At 35.7% G+C, this 19,000-nt stretch overlaps 2 protein-coding genes across 4 annotated transcripts in view; one reads left to right on the forward strand and one right to left on the reverse strand.

Annotated features, from left to right (window-relative positions):
• The first annotated feature begins 12,826 nt into the window (after window positions 1-12,826).
• Window positions 12,827-17,324, forward strand: LOC134790850 (uricase). Its single transcript, XM_063761821.1, has 5 exons — window positions 12,827-13,106; window positions 13,440-13,945; window positions 14,069-14,192; window positions 14,407-14,593; window positions 16,351-17,324. The coding sequence occupies exons 1-5, from the start codon at window positions 13,084-13,086 to the stop codon at window positions 16,522-16,524; spliced, it is 1,014 nt and encodes a 337-aa protein (XP_063617891.1). The 5' UTR covers window positions 12,827-13,083; the 3' UTR covers window positions 16,525-17,324.
• A 531-nt stretch (window positions 17,325-17,855) lies between these two features.
• LOC134790983 (uncharacterized) overlaps window positions 17,856-19,000 on the reverse strand; it is a 38,446-nt gene continuing 37,301 nt past the window's right edge. For all 3 annotated transcript variants that reach the window (XM_063762021.1, XM_063762024.1, XM_063762022.1), the window contains one exon: window positions 17,856-18,527. In XM_063762021.1, the coding sequence (XP_063618091.1) occupies window positions 18,471-18,527 (57 nt within the window). In that variant the 3' untranslated portion in view covers window positions 17,856-18,470. The remainder of the gene's footprint in view (window positions 18,528-19,000) is intronic.

Here is a 19,000-nt window from a genome sequence, read left to right on the forward strand (position 1 = left end):
ATGTTCCGATTTGAGCAATTCTTTTTTTGTTTGACGGGAACTGCCTCCAAGAGCGTCCTATATTAATCTGGTGCTGTTCTGATGATGGGATCCGTGAAGAATTGAGGGAACTCCTCAATTTTTAAAGGCACATGTATGGTGATTTGGGTATTGTCTTAAGCAAATCAAGCATTTCCTCTTGAAAACCACTAATTTTATGAAGTGGACCTGATGATGATGATTGTTGATGATAATGATGATGATTTTATAAATGTAGATTACTCTGGAAACCGTGGTCCGATTTGAGTAATTCTTTTTTTGTTTGAACGAAGTTACCTCCAAGGTGTTTCCATGATATTGTTGGTTCTAATCTGATGACGGAATTCATAAGGAAATGAGGGAACTCCTCAATTTTTAAAGGTACGAGTATGGCGATTTCGTTGTTTTTTATAGTAACTCAATCATTTCCTCCCGAAAATAACCCATTTGATGAAGTGCAGCTGTGGCCTTACCACGAGTTAGACACTACATATTCGCTAACGTCTTTCGTAACTTACTTTCTATACATCTCGCTCGCACTAATAGGATGCCAGTACGAGCGAGACGCATAGAAAGTAAGTTACGCACACGCTAGCAAATATGTCAGTGTTAGACTTATGGTAAGGCTACTGAGGAGTCGGGAGATGGCGATTGAAGGGTTGGTGGTTCAGGCTTCAGGGTCGAGGGGTTCCGTGAACAGGGGTTGATGTGCTGTGAGGTTGAGTGATCTGGGGGTTGAGAGATTGGGTCAGTGGCGGGGTGGAGGTTGGATTTTGTGTTTGTACACTGTATTAGTGATAGGAATGATTACGAATTTAGTGATACGCATCAATATTCTTTTCATCCTCACGCGTCACTCATAAGCTGTGAACAATGCCTTACAATTAAAAATGGAAAAATAAAAACTTTTACAAAAAAAAAGAAAACCGACTTCAAAAAGGATAAAATAAAATATTATCAGTTTTTAAGTATATGCGTTACCAACTGATATGTTTGAAGTAGGTGCCAAGACAAATAGTAACAATACCGGTCAAAAATAATCAGCTTTATGTCTATAAATCACATTACAACTGTACTAATAGGTATAATAATGGTGAACGTAATTCTGTCTGTCTCTTTGTCACCTTTTCAGCTAAACAACTGCCATGTAAACTGGTGAAATTTGCCATGCAGTTAAAAAGTTAAAGCCCTGTAGATGGTTGTTGAATTGTTTTATATTTTGAAATCAAGTTCTCTGGATAAAAGGCGGAAAATAACTCAGTCCCAATCCCACACCTGAGTACTATGGACAGTTCGAAAATTTGTAAAAATTGCTCTTTAAAAACATGTCGACAATTGCATACGTTTTATACTAGTACCGACAAACATGGTACGGGCTGCGCCAAGGTGGATTAAATGGACAGTGGGTTCTTAGGTATCTACAGAAAGTATGATCATTGCTGTCGTGTAAGGCAATCCAACGTACATACATATAGCCACATTGTTATCGAATCGCCCTAAAATCATGGTATGCTTCAAATTTGGCTTGGCACCGACTTCAAACATATCAGTTGGTAACGCATATACTTAAAAACTGATAATATTTTATTTTATCCTTTTTGAAGTCGGTTTTCTTTTTTTTTGTAAAAGTTTTTATTAGTTTAAGTCTTTATGTATGTACAGTCAGTATCAATAGTAGTGGATGAAACAACGCACTAAAGTTTCTGCCACCATCGAATATTTTTCCAAATAAGTAGAGATAAATTAGATCTCTACAGTTCTCGGTCAATAATATTTTCTATAGTCTAATTATTCTACATGTCTCTTTTTGTTAAACTATTAAAGAATGGTAGATACTATTGACGCATATGCTAACTGTACCTGTTGAGTAATTATACTACTTTTTTGCATGAATTACATTCAGGATTAGAAAGAACTCCACAGAAGTAAGCACGCGATTGGAATTAGTTGCCAAGCGTATTTTATTTCAACATTTTATTACATATCGTGTGTTTTAGAAAATCTTTCTTATCCTACAAGAACGTACATATTATATCTATGACAGTGCAACCTCTCATTTCTGCTGCGCTTATGGTCAAGCTCTAGAAATGTCATAGCTTATATTCTTATAAAATGGAGTGGGATGCAACGGAGGAGCGGAGCATGACTCGCGACGTAGGACAAGTATCAGACCTCTGTATAATTAGGTATGTGTGGTAGAGATGGGTAACTCAGGAGTGATAGATAAAAAAGATATATATCTTTCTCGTTTCATGAATCACTCTTCTTGTCTTTACGAATCCGAATGTATCAGTATATCCGTACCGCTCACTCCCTCGGCAACGATTTACTAAAGCGAAAGCGATGACTCGGTCGCGCGTCGACCGAAGTAACACGAACGAGCGACAGCGGTCGTTCAGGCGGATTCGGACGCGTCATTCGCTATTCCGCGGGAACGAGAAGTAGATACTATAGTATAGTATTTCTCGCTCGCGCAGGATGCAATGCAAATTGCAATGATGAGTTATTAATTCGGTTAATGAGTTAAATTGCATTGTATCTAATAAAATGTAAACAAAAAGCAATAAGGTATTTTATTAGGCAAATATATTCTTGCGCATGACAATACGAACCAAATCAAGCTTCCTTGTGAATGTACCAATCTATATCCATCATGATACAAAATGAAAATGTCGCCACGTTATAATAACAATTCTGTCTCTCTCTCATTCATAAGATGACGCAAAGTCAGTAAGCGTCGATACAGTTACGAGCGGGACAACTGATACACACGGATATAAAGATATAAAAGAGTGATACATATCCCAGTGGTAAAAAGATATATATCAATCTTTTCCCTCTACTGACACATTTCGCCCATCTCTAATGTGTGGTCACTGGCGACCGCGACGAGTCTGTAAAAGCTTCATAATGCGAAGTCCAGGGGAGGTAGTGTACACATCAAGTTATCTCGTTTGTGTTGACGTCAGCGATTGTTCGCTAGTTAACGTAATACTTATTAGTTTCCAAGTAACCTGACCTTTTTTGTTGGACTTTAAGATATAATGTTGCCTACGTCAATGTTTTCAGCCATTGTATCAAAATCTGTGCTGAATAATTATGTCTCGTTAGATGAGGCATGTTTTAATGACTGTTTTCGACATTGTTACCATATGACCAGTTTTCTCAAGCCCGATATCACCGGAGAATAGATTGGTATTAGGTAAATTAGCTAATTAGCCAAACGACTATTAGGTAGTCAAATTGGCACAGAAGCGGCTAAGTGACAATCGTTTATATACACCGTGTTTTATTTTATTTCCGTTAATATCAAGGGTGCATTCCTGAGCTTAAATCAAGTAAATTTCTCAAAGACACCGATGTTCTAATTATGTAACTCCATTTCGGAGATAATCAATCATTAATTTTTTTCCTACAAGGCCTGTACACTTGCCTTAGGGCCGGTTTACATATTGATTAGTGTTTAGAATGAGTTCATACATTTGCTACTAAACTTAAGTACAATCTCGATCGATGTTCGAAATGACATTGATATGTCACAGATTTCAATTGTTTGGTTGAGTTAAACGTAATACCCGTGTTACAGCAACGCTATATGCTACATTTAATTACTTTTAACCTTCTTTTTTTAAGTAAAAGAATGTTTCTTTTTTGAAAATTAACTATGCCATTTAGTTCTCTTAAACATACGTAACCATACCCCGAAGTTAACGGAATTCAATAAAAACACGGTGTATAATATCTGGGAGACCGCTCGCGAACTTTGATAGATAGATAGATCTAGATAGATAGATGATATCATTATGAGGCGGATATCATTATCCTTTCATATCAATGGAATATCATTATCCTTTCAAATGACGTTTTTCGTTAAACGATTGTCATATAGGCCAGGCATTTATAATAAGTATAAAAAGTTCAAGTTCAAAATAATGTGGAAATGACTTCACGTGTAAGTAAGCTAGACTGTTACATAGTTGATAAGTTTTTAAATCATTAAACTTTGGAATCGTATCATTAGGCCCGATAGCGCCCATGCCTACCTTCTGAATAAGGTTCTTAGGTCAAACGCCCGGAATAATAAGATATTAGGTCATTACCTATGAAATTGGCGTTTTGTTCGGAGAATTTCAACGAAACACGAATTTCCATACAATTAATTTTGCGGATATTTTTTTGATGGCTAATTCAAACCAAACAAAATTTTTCCAGTAATTTTTGACACCTTTAAGGTATGTTTTCAATATCTCCATTTCTTGAAAATTGGTACCATTAGAAAAATATAAGTAATTTTAATACTCGAACCGACAGCACATGAAAAGACCTATTTTCAAGGCTTAATTCTGAACACTTAACAATAAAAAATAACAATTAATTGTATGTAAAATCGTTGTTTATTGAGTGCACTGTAGTTTTATTGTAATTGTGTATGTACTTTAGTAAAAAAAAAAAAAACTAGGATCAGACTTATATCTATGAACAAAAACGCCAATTTCATAGGTAAGGACCCAATACAAGATGTAGTGCGTAATTGTTTTCCATCGTATTTTCTCGGAAACGTTTGTTTTGTCATGCTACTTCAGTCAACCTCAGTACTTTTTGTAATTAGACTGACTGAAATAGCAAGACACGTTCGTACGTTTCCGTGAAAATACGAAGGAAAACAATTATGCACTACATCTGTAATCGAATTTATCTTCCGCTTAGCACTTATTTTTTTTCTGTTCAGATCTATTTACAAGCAAGCTAGACGTTCTCAGGTGTTTTAACCCTTTATAAGGCCCCAGTTATACAGATATGCTACGTGAAAGTTAAATACACTACCATGTTTGTAATGCACAGGGGAACACATCTACGGCAAAAAAAAAACGAAATCATTAAGAAAAACATGTGGTCAATATATGCACTCAGCCTGTTAGTGTACTTGAGTTTTTCAACCGACGAAAAAAACGGAGGAGGTTCTCAAGTCGACGCGTATATATATATATGTATATATATTTTTATGTATGACCACGCATAACTTTTTACAGAGTAGTTCGATTTTGATAATTATTTTTTTATAGATTATCTGTTTCCAATACACCTATCATTGACATTGACATAACAAACATAACGTGCTCTGCACAGACTGGCGTTTAATTGACTACATACGGTAAATTGAACATTATTGTGTATCTTGTAGGGGGTAGGATTAATATACGAATATCACTGAAAAAATTATAATCTGTGGCCCGTTTCACGACACAATTTACAAGCGGAAGTCTCTTTCTATCAAGGAGTTAGAAAGAGACTTCCGCAAAAAGTTCTAATTACAATACTTATCGATATAGCATGTAACCTTTTATAATTTTATTAATCTTAAGTGGCAAATGATACACTTTCCTGACACTACAAACAACGTAGTACAGTTATTGCAATTCACGATGGAGAGTGGATTTATCAAAATTAGACCTTGTCATCATACCAACTAGTAGTTTGCCCCGAACTGAGAACTCGCAGCTAACCAAAAATTATTATAGAGCGATTGACTTTGTTGCACCTACTTAGGTATCGTATAGTGCGTCATAAAATAGTAGAAAATCAATAGTACTAGCGGTTGACCAAAATCAGCTGCAAATGGTGTTAAGGTATGAAAATCGGCACGATTAATCTTTAGGCCATTTGAATCAATTTGACTCGAAGCACCAAAAAAAAAAAACTAACGGAAAGGAGTTCCCAACTAGCAAATCTATGTGCTATAAAAGTTGAGAGCACGTTTTTATTTTCGCTTTTTGGTGCTTTAAAAGGTGTAAAAACAGTCGAATAAAAGTCCTGTAAGCGTTTACTCAACGCGAAAAGGCGCACTTATACAGACTAAAAGTGTTATAAAAATCGAGTAAGCGCTGTATAAGAAGCAAATCGATGCTGCAAGAGTTGAGTAAAAGTGGATAAAAGCGCTTCTAGTGTTTTAATAGCAACGATAGTGCTTTTATTCGACTATTTGTTCTATAAACATTAGCAATTTACTATTACTCAGTGAAAGTGTTCTATAAAAGCAGCCGCACTGCTTTTTCTCAGCAAAAATGTGTCGTAAAAGTAGCCGAATTGCTTTTACTCGGCATTTTAAACGTGTAAGAGTGCAGTGAATGCTTTTATTCAACTAATATGTGCTAAAAACGATCTCAGGTAAGCGATTATATTACAATTATTTTATTATGTTTGAGGCCTAATCGTCTTCACGTGTCTAATAAAACAAAAAGGTACTTAATGTATTTTTTTACTGCTGTCTTCCATGACATTTATTTTTACCGTGATTGTGTACATAACTTTTTTACTGTCTGTAAGTACACGTAATACAGTAAAACCTAGCGCGAAAAATACTTTATTGATAAAACCAAAGGCACTGGTTCATACATATTCATGGGCCGTCTATTTTCTTAAATTTCAATAAAAAAATATTAATTAAAATAAGTAAAAATTTGCTTACACGATCTAGTTTCTCTTATATCTCATTAATTCGACTATAAGTCGAGTAACTGCGTTTACTGCTACACTTATAGCACATGATGTCGCCATGTTTATGGATTTATAGTCCGGTGGCCGACTGCATGAAACCCTACCTGATAAAAAAATAGAAAAATCCTACTCTGTAGGGGTAGCTGACTTTTAGCAGCTTCAACTGCTCTTGGACGGCCGTGGCTTAACTTGGCAAATTTTGCGCAAGTGGCAAAAAAGTGGTACAAATATTCATTAAAAAACAAAAGTGGTCAGCTACATCCTGTGTTGGCTGGTTCCTGTGTCCGACCGAATTTGTGGTACCAAGTGAGCTACAATTTACCTCATCGAAAAATAGAATGTCACTTGTATGGTAGGATAGCTGCCATTGACATTTTTTTTAATGCGGACGGACTGCAAAAGCTGCCAGGCTAAGGTGAGACCGACCAAGACATACGTCAACAAATTTAATGTAGGTATTACAATCAGTTTTTTTCATTCTATTTTTCGATGAGGTAAATTGTAGCTGTCACGTTGTACCACAAATTCGGTAGGACACAGGAACCTGCCAACACAGGATGTAGCTGACCACTTTTGTTTTGCTGTCCTCAATTCTATTATACGATGGGGTTTTTTTTTGATGAATTTTTGTGCCACTATTTTGCCATTTGCGCAAAATTTGCCAAATTAAGCCGCGGCCGACCAAGAGCAGTTGATGCTACTAAAAGTCAGCTACCCCTACAGAGTAGGATTTTTCTATTTTTTTATCAGGTAGGGTTTCATGCAGTTGGCCACCGGACTATATTGAAACGACAACATGGCTGACTTGTGCTGTTAATGTAGTTCAAAACTCTTTAAAAGTACTCTAAGCTGAATACATTTTGAATAAAACCTGTAAATACACTTCAGCTCCTATAACAGCGGTTTGAACCCCATTACCCGAATTATGATATAAGCGCGCTGTTACAGCAGCATTGTTGCCAAATGGTTATTGGATTGCTTTTAATAAGCTTTTATAGCAACAGAGAAGAGAATTGAGTAACAGTTGTATTAAAGCGCCTTATTCAGACAATTAGCTATTCTATAGCTGTTATATGATTTTAATAGAACAATTATGCTGAATAAAAGTGATTTAGTAGCGCTAACTCAGCATTTATTAAAAGGTGGAATAAAAGTGCTAAAAGATAGTGCTATAAACGTTTATACGACATGATTATAGCACTAATTAGCGAAAATTGCTAAATAGTCGAGTTAACCGCTATTATACGATATATTGGTGTTTCAACAACCGTAACTCGGCTGTTATACGATTACAGGCTGAGTAAATCAATTCTTATACGACTATTTTGCTAGTTGGGTTATGACGTCATTTTTTAATTGTATGGAATAAAAAAAAATTGTGTTCAGAAACCTATCGTGTGTGGTATTAAATGAAAGGGAATTTTGAGCCGGTTCTAAAAATATATCACATTATCATATTTCCGTCACTTGCATTGAATTAAAATAAAAATTATTTTCAAAACATACCAAGATCTCCTCCAGATACGAAACCGTTGAATTATTTTAAGTAAAATATACCTCAAGTAATACCCAATATCCTCATATCTAACCCCAAGAAATTAATTTCGAAAATATTTAGTTTTAGTACTTTTTTTTATTTTTTATTATTACAAATTGTGATCTATCAATTTATCAATGAAACGGCCTCCTAGCCTAGTCGATAGTGACCCTGCCTATGAAGCAGGAGGTCCCAGGTTCGAATCCTGGTGAGGGCATTTATTTGTGTGTTCATCATCATCATCACACAAATAAATGCTCTTATCAGGGCTTGTATATATGTGTATATTATATATATCGTCGTTATATGGGAACCATGATGATGATGAACACACAAATAAATGCCCTTACCAGGATTCGAACCTGGGACCTCCTCCTTCATAGGCAGGGTCACTATCGACTAGGCTAGGAGGCCGTTTCATTGATAGATTGATAGATCACAATTTGTAATAATAGAAAATTAAAAAAAAATACTAAAACTAAATATTTTCACAATTAATTTCTTGGGGTTAGATATGAGGATATTGGGTATTACTTGAGGTATATTTTACAAAAAATAATGCAACGGTTTCGTATCTGGAGGAGCCCAAGCTTGGTATGTTTTGAAAATTATTTTTATTTTAATTCAACGCAAGTGACGGAAATATAATAATGTGATATATTTTTAGAACCGGCTCAAAATTCCCTTTCATTTAATATCACACAAGATAAGTTTCTGAACAAAAATTTTTTTTTTCCCATACAAAAAAAGATGACGTCATAACTCCTTTCCGTTTGTTTTTTGTTTTTGGTGCTACGGGTCAAATTGATTCAAATGGCCTAAAGATTAATCGTGCCGATTTTCATATCTTTAACACCATTTGCAGCTGATTCCCGAATTTCAGGGTGTACCGCTATCGCTAAAATGAGAGCACCACTTTCTACGTAACTGTCACATTTTTGACGTAAAATTGTGACAGTTACGTAGTAAAATGTCCATACTAAATTGTTGTCATGTGTAAGCACACAGTATGGACATTTTCGAGTTCCATTTTATTCAATTTCTACTATTTCATGTCGCACTATAGGCTGCAATGGATCAAAAATCGCCTGGATTAATTGCAAAGTCTGTGGAGCCCTTGACTGATAGATTTAAGCAAAGAGTAGTATGTATAATATATAGGACAAAGAGAGCCCTCTCGTGGAACTTTGCATCCATTTTGAAGTGCCATCTGTAATTCTTAACCAGAAATATCAACGTCAATATCAGGGGGGGGGGGGGGAGAGGCATAAATAGCGTCTAAGTATGTTGCGAACGTAAAAAACTTTGACTTTGAAGAAAGGCTTCAGGATACTTATTAATACACGAAAACAGATTAGATACTTTTAACTTGACTGTTGATGTAAATAAATTACCTATCATACACGGCTGGAATAACACACAATTGACCACGAAACACAATTACACGCAGCAGGTTGTGAATCTACCCGCCATAATTTTTCTAAATTTTTTGGTAATAAAGTTCTCAGCAACTGTGATGGCGTATGAAAACTTTGTTTCTTTTAACATTGTAAAACTGAAAGTATTTTTATTTATCTGAATTATGTCGTAGTACAGACAATAAATGGGGTGTTTTAATAACAAAACTTCCGTGAGTGACCCGTATTTAATAAATGGGCTGTTATAATATTTTGAGTTTTATTTGACAAAGTTGTTTTTTGTGACAATCGCCTCCATGGCAACGATATCCATAAATAATATGTTCTAACAGATGTTTTTTTGTTTGATCCATGCCTTAGATACAAGACTTTTAAGACGTTCTGACGAATTAAGTAAAGCCATATTAAAAAAAAGTTTAGCTTTAAGTAATATAGATGTCGCTATTTTTTCGAATAAAGTGCTTTATATACGACTGTCCCTCCCCTGGATTTAAGTCATCATAGAAATCATAGAGATTAAAATAAACTGTATCTGTGCTAAGCCGAAATATTTCCTGTCAAATGTCAAATACCTATATTATGTTTATAATTATTATTTTATTTTTATCTTGCTAATTATTTCAAAAAGGTAAATTTAAAAACGATATTATAAAAGTGCAAACCGAGCACTTTCATTTGATACTAAATTCGACCATGTTTTTTGCAAATAAAATGACCAGAATAGCTAGGCCTCTCACAAACAGCTTTTTGGCCTTCTAAACTCTTCTACCTCAATAATCCCTTAATCGAGCCTGCTCATAATTTAATCACTAAAATATAATGCCATCAACTACACGTTTACCCAATTTCATTTAAATTAGAACAAATTTACTTAAGTTCTTGACTATCAAACTATCTTCTGACAGTTCAGCTTAAAAACATCGAAATGCCGGGACGTGCCGCTAGCCAGCCGCGTGATCCAAGTCGAATGTAAGAACTTCGCTTCGCTTCGCTTCGCTCGCTCGTTCGATAAGAGTCTCGCCACTCGCCATCGTGAATAGGCCTGTTGCAAGTAACAAAGAATCATGGAAATAATGGTTTCAACGAAACATATATGTTAATATGATTCTAAAAAATGGCCCAATATCAGTATAAACTGAAGGATTATTAATATATTCAATAAAATAAAAGTGCAAAATTTTCCAATCGGCCATTTTTACTGAAACGCCAATCAGAAGCGTTCTAAACAGTGACGTCATCAATCCATAACATATTTCTTAGAGCAACATAACCAACCTCATTGACCGAAATCTATACGTCCTCACCAAAGAGTTCGAAAGGTGCAAAAAAAATATTATTTCGCCACTAAACATTTATTACGTCCAAAAAATATTATTGCACGATATAAAGTAGATATCTATTTGTTATTATTTAAATAAAATGCTAAATAATACGATATTTCAACAACAAACTTTTTTAATTATTTGGCTGAATGGAACTATCATTGCCATGTTGGCTGTCGTAACTATAGTTCGTTTTTTTTAGCATTAGAGAGAACTTGAAAGAAGGTAAGCGATCTTGACATGTCTTTTATTTGAAAAACGCTTTTTAAAAATCAGGAACTATTACTTATGAAAGCAGAAGAATATAAATGATCGTATTAGATTCATAATTGTTATATTTTTAAAATGTGTTTTTCAATTAAAAGACACATCAAGATTGTTTACCTTATTTCTAATGCTAAAAAAAACGAACTATAGAAAAAATGAAAAATTAAAAAGTAAAACCGGCGCTCGGTGATTTTCACTCAAAACTTACATGTATCTAAATAATTCATCTTAAACTGCAACCGTGTGAGAGTTTTTGTGTAAAATGAGTTATTGTGATAAATTTTTGTAATGAATTTATCATCCCTAATCGTAATATATGGTGCTGAATTAACAATATTATTCGGATTCAAGGGAAATTCGTAACTGTAAGTATGTAAACAATGTCTACCACCCTACCACCAACTAAATGATGACGTCACAAATGGCATGCGAGGCGTTTTCGCGCGAAGTTTAAACTAGCTATAATAAAATGCAATTATCTATGTTAAATCTTATGAGTATAACTGAAATATAGTGTTTTTCGGAACTAATACAAGTGTTTTCAAAATTTGTCATCAGGCCTATTGCAAGAGCTATAATTTCAAATTATTAGATACAGCGACGTGTATATTTTTAATAGTATAATGGAAACAATGACGACAGCTTGCTTCCCTTGACAGGCATAGTGCATAAATTGACCATATACTATAAATTAATTAATTACACTAAAATTAAATACTGACCGAAAAAGTATGAATGAGGAAAGAAAGTCTGATATACTCGCTATATAATACCATTATAGTTAAATAAAAAAGAGGATGTTCTTCTCCGTAAATGTTTATTAACTAAGTGGTTTCCAAATCGTCTCTGCCTTATAAAGGGTTAAAATGTTCCGTCACTGAAAACTAGGGCTTGTTTACAACCATTTCGTGAAACGTGGACTGCTAAAAGGATTTACCGGCTCAAAGTGGTAAACCGTACCAAAACATCAATATCACGGAAATTGGCAAAAAAGTTGCGTTATTGAAATGGGCATTCTCATATTTGTCGCAGGGATGAAGATCGTATAGCAAGCGCTGCTCTAAGCGGTCGCTAGGTAGCAACATCAAGAAGACGCTACGGTAGACTCAAACTAGGGCAGCTCCAGTCAGAATACTCAATGAAAATCATGAAAGAGGTATACCTACACCTACCTATGACCTATGTCACTGGTGGACACTGGACACAAATATGCTGAGAGTGAGACGACATAGTAAGGATAAGATAACGACAAATTATGTAGGTAGGTATTACTTACAAGCTTTTCTACTATATGGAGAGAACAGTCACGCGGTATGTGAATCATTTGGCTCGTGTCACATATATCTGCACGCTGTCATAGCCTGTCGTTCACTGTTATTTAGAGGAAACTTGATAAGCATTAATAATGTTAATGTATATTTTTAGGACTAATTACTTAGTTACCAAGTTACAGTGTCTAGAGCTATAAACAGCCTTTGCAAGAGTTCCACCAAAATGTATAACAAATTTTACAATATTCATTAAATACCTACTTACTGCATTTCTCACTACTTGTAAAGGCCGAGCTACTTAACTAACTTTAATATTATAAACGGAATAATAATTTATTATTTAATAAATTAATAATCAGTAAGGTGATCGACAGGCGAATTACGTACTCACAATTCTTATCAACACGAAGGTTTCCACCACGTTTCTACTACATGCATAATATATCTATTACGAAAATTTCGTCGCCGTTTCATCTCTTGAACTGTTGACTCGCGGAAACGTTCGTGTACACATCAACACTTCGCGGAACCATATCCAGTCTGCCACGTTGTTAATGCTTGCCTATTTGATTGTTATTGTTATGATAGTCGTATCGCGCCGTTGTCGCGTGCCTACCCTTATCTCTGGTCACAGGTCACCGCTATAATAGCCGGGTGCGTGGGCGTCTTGTCACATTCCGTTTCGCTTCGCACTAAATGCGACGACGCAGTTTTTTACACACTCTCAAAATCAAGTGATTATTTTTCCCTCCAAGATGCCGTGGACGAGCACTAACAGGTACAATTTTGGTTGAAATTAGCACCTAATAATATATTTTTTTATATAAAATTAATTTGCTTCTACCAGCCACTTATATATTTCAAAAACTTTACTGGAATCTTTTTCTTACCCTTCATTAGTAAAGCATTTATTTATATTTTAACAAGTGGTCTCACTTCAAAACGCATACGTGTCAAATTTCGTAAGATCTGTTTCCACCAAAAACCTTTACACTACATATGTAGATGTCACAGCTGCTTAGTGAATTAACAAACATATTATGTATTCCAGGCTGTCTTCGTTAGCCCTCATAGATTATTGGCAGCTTATTAATTAATCTACTTGTTTTAGAATCTATGCGAAACCCTCGAACACCAGCGGAGGTGAAGGCCCGCTGTTGAGTCAGAGCGGGGCGAAGCCCGCACTGACGGCCGCGGCGGACAGCGGCGGCCGCTTCGAGTTCAGCGATCACGGCTACGGCAAGGGCTCCGTCAAACTTCTCCACGTCCATCGCGATGGCGACTACCACACCATCCGCGAGTTCGAAGTCTCCACGGAGCTCAAGCTCTCCTCAGAATCTGCTTACGTTATCGGAGACAACAAAGAAGTCGTCGCCACTGACTCCCAGAAGAACACGGTGTACCTCCTAGCCAAAAAGCATGGAGTTAAAACACCTGAAGAATTTGGAGCAGTGGTGGTCAACCATTTCTTGTATACCTACCGGCAGATTGTTGAGGCGAGGTGCCGCGTGGTCGAGTACCCATGGGAGAGGCTTCAAGCAGGAGCGCCCCATAATCACGCATTTGTGTTTTCACCAACTGCAACTAGATGGTCTTTAGTATCACAAGTTCGACATGGTGAGTTCATTAATTCATCTAAATAGCAGATTTTAATACGATTTAAAAATTACAAAAAAATATGTTAGTTTTTACCTGTTTTTGTGAAAGTGATGTTAAGTTAGTGTGTCTTTTGTAATACAGAAGCTGTGGTGGTGAAGTCTGGTTTAAGCGGTCTGCGAGTATTGAAGACAACCCAATCGGCTTTCGTAGACTTTGTTCAAGACGAGTATACCACGCTAGCAGACGCCGCTGAAAGAATTTTCAGGTAAGACTTAACATCATATCATCTTCGTTGATTTGATTTTTTTTTGTTCATGACACAATATAGTTTTTTCCATCAATTGTTCTCCTAAGAGAGTCGCTAAAGTAGTAAGAAATGGACTGCCACTTGCAATAGTAAGAAATAGGCTTTCATCTGGTCGAAGGTCATAAATATTGATTTACTTAGGTCCGAAATAATGTTAAATTTTCTCATACAGTACGGTAGTGGAGGCAGAGTGGACATATGACAGTATGCGTTCAGCGGACTTCGACAACGCTTGGCTGACAGTCAAGGACGCCATTCTTGACAAGTTCGCTGGGCCACCAGACGTCGGCGTCTATTCGCCGTCGGTCCAGCACACCCTGTATCAAGCTGAGAAAACTGTGCTGGAGAAAGTAGTTGAGGTAAGTTTGATAATTTTAAAAACTCCATTAAAACACGTGTTGAAATTGCGCCGGTATTGATCTTTGGTAACATACATATCACTTAAAGCGAAAAAACGTGTACGAATGTACCCAAGTAGGTACTAGTCGTGTTATTTTCTTCCTTATACATATGTTACTGAAGGATATTCAGAAACTTAGTGACCGCGGCCAATGCCTCGACATGACGCGATTTTATCAGCAAAGATAATGAATAAAGTCAATTAATTTCGCTCAAGTTGGACAATAATAAGTATGTATATCTAAACAGTCCAGCGTATCATCTTGGTCATGTGGCTTCAAGCCACTGGCTTCATATCTCTCTCAGACGAGTATGTATCCATAAATCAAGTAAACAAAATATTGTTATTGCAGTAATTAATCTAATTAGGTATTCTGTTTAAACTGGTCTACTGCCGGTTTGATAGTAAAATCGTGTGAGTTTAAAGACCGATAACTACATGATTCTAGTTTGTCTATCGTTCCAATTATTAGAAATAGAAATATTATTTGCTTAAACGTGGTAAATGCGTACAGATGTCAAAAGTAAATTAATTTAGTATCACATGTTTATCCAAATATGGCATGCAAACTTAAAGCTAAAAAAAAAAACAACGGGTTGCACTCCGGGAGTGCCGGCAGAAGTGAAAACTCAACGACATTGTAACTCAAAATATTAATAACAGGGCCATATAGTGCAAAATGTCTGCAGCACTATGTATAATTGAGGTTAACGCCATCTAGCGTTGTATCGTCGCATTACTTGAAACCCCTAAGCACATCACTGTGATTACTACTGGTACTACCGTTATATTAATACCAGTTTGAGGGAAACTCACTAGATAGCATTTAAATAAAAAAACAATGACATTGTCCGTCACACATAACATAAGTCACGCAAGGGCCCTGCGCCGCCTACATGAAACAGCAGGCTCAGGCATACATTTTCGCCGTGCGGTAGAAAGAGAGGAGAGACGCCTTACGCGTTACGCCTTACGCGTTACGCCTTACGCTGGCTCGAGTTTATCATTTTTTCCCCACTTCAAAAAGTGCACAGCGCCGCTAAAGAAGTTTTCACTTCGAAAACCCTTTATTCTAAAATAAGTGGAATGATTACTTACGCCTGCGAATCTTTCCGTGTAGAACTAATAATAAAAATGTTCTATATGAAACTAAACAACTTCCATTCCCAACAAAATTCAATTTGCTACATTAATCAATTTAAAACGAAAACCCGACCGAAACCGAAACCGAAAATTACGTGTTCACGAGAAAAACTAATATCATGCAATATTTAAATTTTTTGTTGGAATATTGCGTACGGCGTATGTAAAAACTTAAAAAGTTAATTATACATTTTAGGTACCTATACATATTTTTTGTTGCATTAATCACCGACAAGATAATTCCTATGTTTCGTGCATTAAGTTAAAAATAGCGTCATCATAATGCATTGTCAAAGAGGTCTAAAGAGTATCATACTTTAAGCGTTCCCACAGCGTTCCCTATCTTGTTTAACCGAAATACATTACTGCGATTGATCATCTAATATACGGCAATTAACTATTCATTATCTTTAATTATGTAATCGTTTGGCAACGAGTACGCTATCAATTTGACTATATACGCGGTTAAACTATACTCTATAAGATAGATAGATGTAGCTGCTTGCTATGGTGTCACAAAACTAGGATTTGGATTAATCTGGAACAAATATTAACCTGATTCTTTCATTGCAGATCTCATGGATCAAGATGACGATGCCGAACAAGCATTACCTGAACATAGACATGTCGAAGTTCCCTGCCAACGTGACGAAAGGCGACCCCCGACACCACATCTACCAGCCCATAGACAAACCCGCGGGCCTCATTTACGCACAGCTACGGCGCAAGCCAAAAAGCCACTTGTGACGCAACGTAGACGTGTAGCGGCGTAGAGCCCGCTACGATGCAACCTTATCACTACTGCCTGTTGGCACGTCTGTCGTTTAACTGTTTTGCACTTGTTGCCTCTTTTGTCACACGATAACAGTTCTGTTCCTACTTTATATAAGAAGGATTATAGTCCGACAAGAAATCGTAGAAAATTATTGAGGAGGATCCTACGTACCTGTCACATTTTTGACGTAAAATGCTTAACATGATAACAAATTAGTATGAAATTTTTTTAGTACCAGTTTATTTAATTTCTACTATTTTATGTCGCACTATACGTAATTTATGTAATAATGTAATATACGTAATGTATGTGTATTTAGCTCAGAAATCACGTCGCCATTTGGGTTTGTCGAATATTATATTTCAGATAGGGAACGTTATCTGAAACATAATATTTGTTATGCACCCTTAAGTCACGTAATGTTAAAACTAGGTACTATATACATGTATTTATTAAAACCAACATTTTGAACGATATATTAAAAGTGGCTCTGCAAAAAAAGCTCTTATAATATGTAAAATAAAAAAAAGGTTTTAGACATCGGTAATCGGTATATATATATTTTTTTGTATATGAATGTTATTGTTAACTATGTTAATTGAGAAAATTCAAGTTATTTGGATTTTGTAAAGTGCAATTGTATTCATTTGTTGACAATGTGGTAATTAGGTATATTCTAGTATTAAGTAATGTTTCTTTTCTCTCTTGTAATGTTTGTTAGTCCCTGTATGAAGTACAAATAAATATTTTTAAGCATTTTTATGTTATTTCTTTCATTGATGATGAATAATTAGTTATTTCGTTCCATTTTAATGTTAAAAGTCAAATTAAAGGCATAGGTAAAGCTAATTTCAGCTGGAATTAAATATTATAATTATATGATCTGAACAAAAACAAACCTAGACTAGGTCCGTGGGGTAGGGTAGGTAGGGGGTAGGGCTACACAAGGCGCTCAGCAAAGGCCACAGGTAAACCTCGCGCAGGCAGCTTTCTCGCGCAAAGATTGGCCATAGCAATCCAGCGCGGGAACGCTGCCTGCGTGATGGGCACCCAACCAAGGGCGCAAAAGTTTGATAGGTATTTTAAATTTGTTAGCTTTAATTATCTTAATTGTAGTTAATTTTAGTTTTATATTCATTTTATAATACTTTACAACGTTGGAAAGTTTTTTGTTTCCTAAAGAAATAAATGTGAGTTACTTAGTGACCTTCTTCAAAAAGAAATAAAATGGAAACTAAGAAAACACAATTTTAGCATTAACAAAATTGCATCAATTCAAGGAATAAATAATAGTAAAACAAGCTGTATTACGACACAATTTATTACAAAATCACAGTTGCTTGCTTATACACGTTGTAAACACTTACACATTTAACATTGACTAGGGGTCAATTTGATTTCTATTTTTATTTTATTGTTTAACTTAAGCAATCTTTTACACACTAATTTGATAAACAGTGCGACAACCTTTATGTCGGGATCAATAAATCTACTGTCTGTAAATCTATTGTTACTTACTCATTTTTCAAAGTTGACTCAATAACTAAAGTGATAAGGCTTATGGCAATGAAATATTCACTAAAAATGCTTCTCACTACTGATACTAATGATTAAGTTATTAGAAAACAATTACTACAAAATGTTACCTATTTGATACCTATTATCATTCAAGCGGGTATCACTATCAATAAATATCTCGAACAGAGTTGGAATAGAGTCGATACCAGAACCGTTAGACCCTTTCGATTATAGGTAGTTCTCAAAAGATTACTACATAATATGTGGACCTAGTGTATACTGGCGGGGTTTATCCTATTCCGAGCTCTACCAGTGTAATTCCAATTTCAATTATACTGTTCGTTCTACCATTTTTTTTAAGTTAAAATAGTTTCTTTACCAATCATTTTTACAAAATAGCTCAAATGCGTTTTGTTCCAATAATCTTGTCGGCCAATGCGTACAGCTCTTCCACGGTCTGGAAATAACAAAAGAGCATTTTAGTCATAGAAACACACACACACACATACACACACACACATTCGTACGTAGTTTTGTCTAGTTTGATTGCACATGACGCAAGTGTGACGTGCGCGCGTATTTAGCATAATTTTACGTTACATACGTCCACATGAGACAATAGGTACTGTACTGGCTACGGGATACAGCGTAGCACTTTGTAGCGAGACTTTCAAGGGGAGCGCCATGGCGGAAGCCCCACAAGTCTGTTAGAACTTTCCAATTGATCATATATAGCGACGAATACGACATATTTCGTAGTTTATCGTACAATTCTGTTAAGAAGAACCGTGAAAGTCAATTGGCTAGATTACTAATTTTCATTTATGGTATCAATCGATCAGGTTTAATTTTAGGATCAAATGTCTATATGGGACCCCTTGCATTAAAGCAATACAAAAGTCAGAAATGATAGTCAAAGTCCGACAGTCG

Source organism: Cydia splendana, chromosome 5 (assembly GCF_910591565.1).
Source record: "Cydia splendana chromosome 5, ilCydSple1.2, whole genome shotgun sequence".
Classification (NCBI taxonomy): domain Eukaryota; kingdom Metazoa; phylum Arthropoda; class Insecta; order Lepidoptera; family Tortricidae; genus Cydia; species Cydia splendana.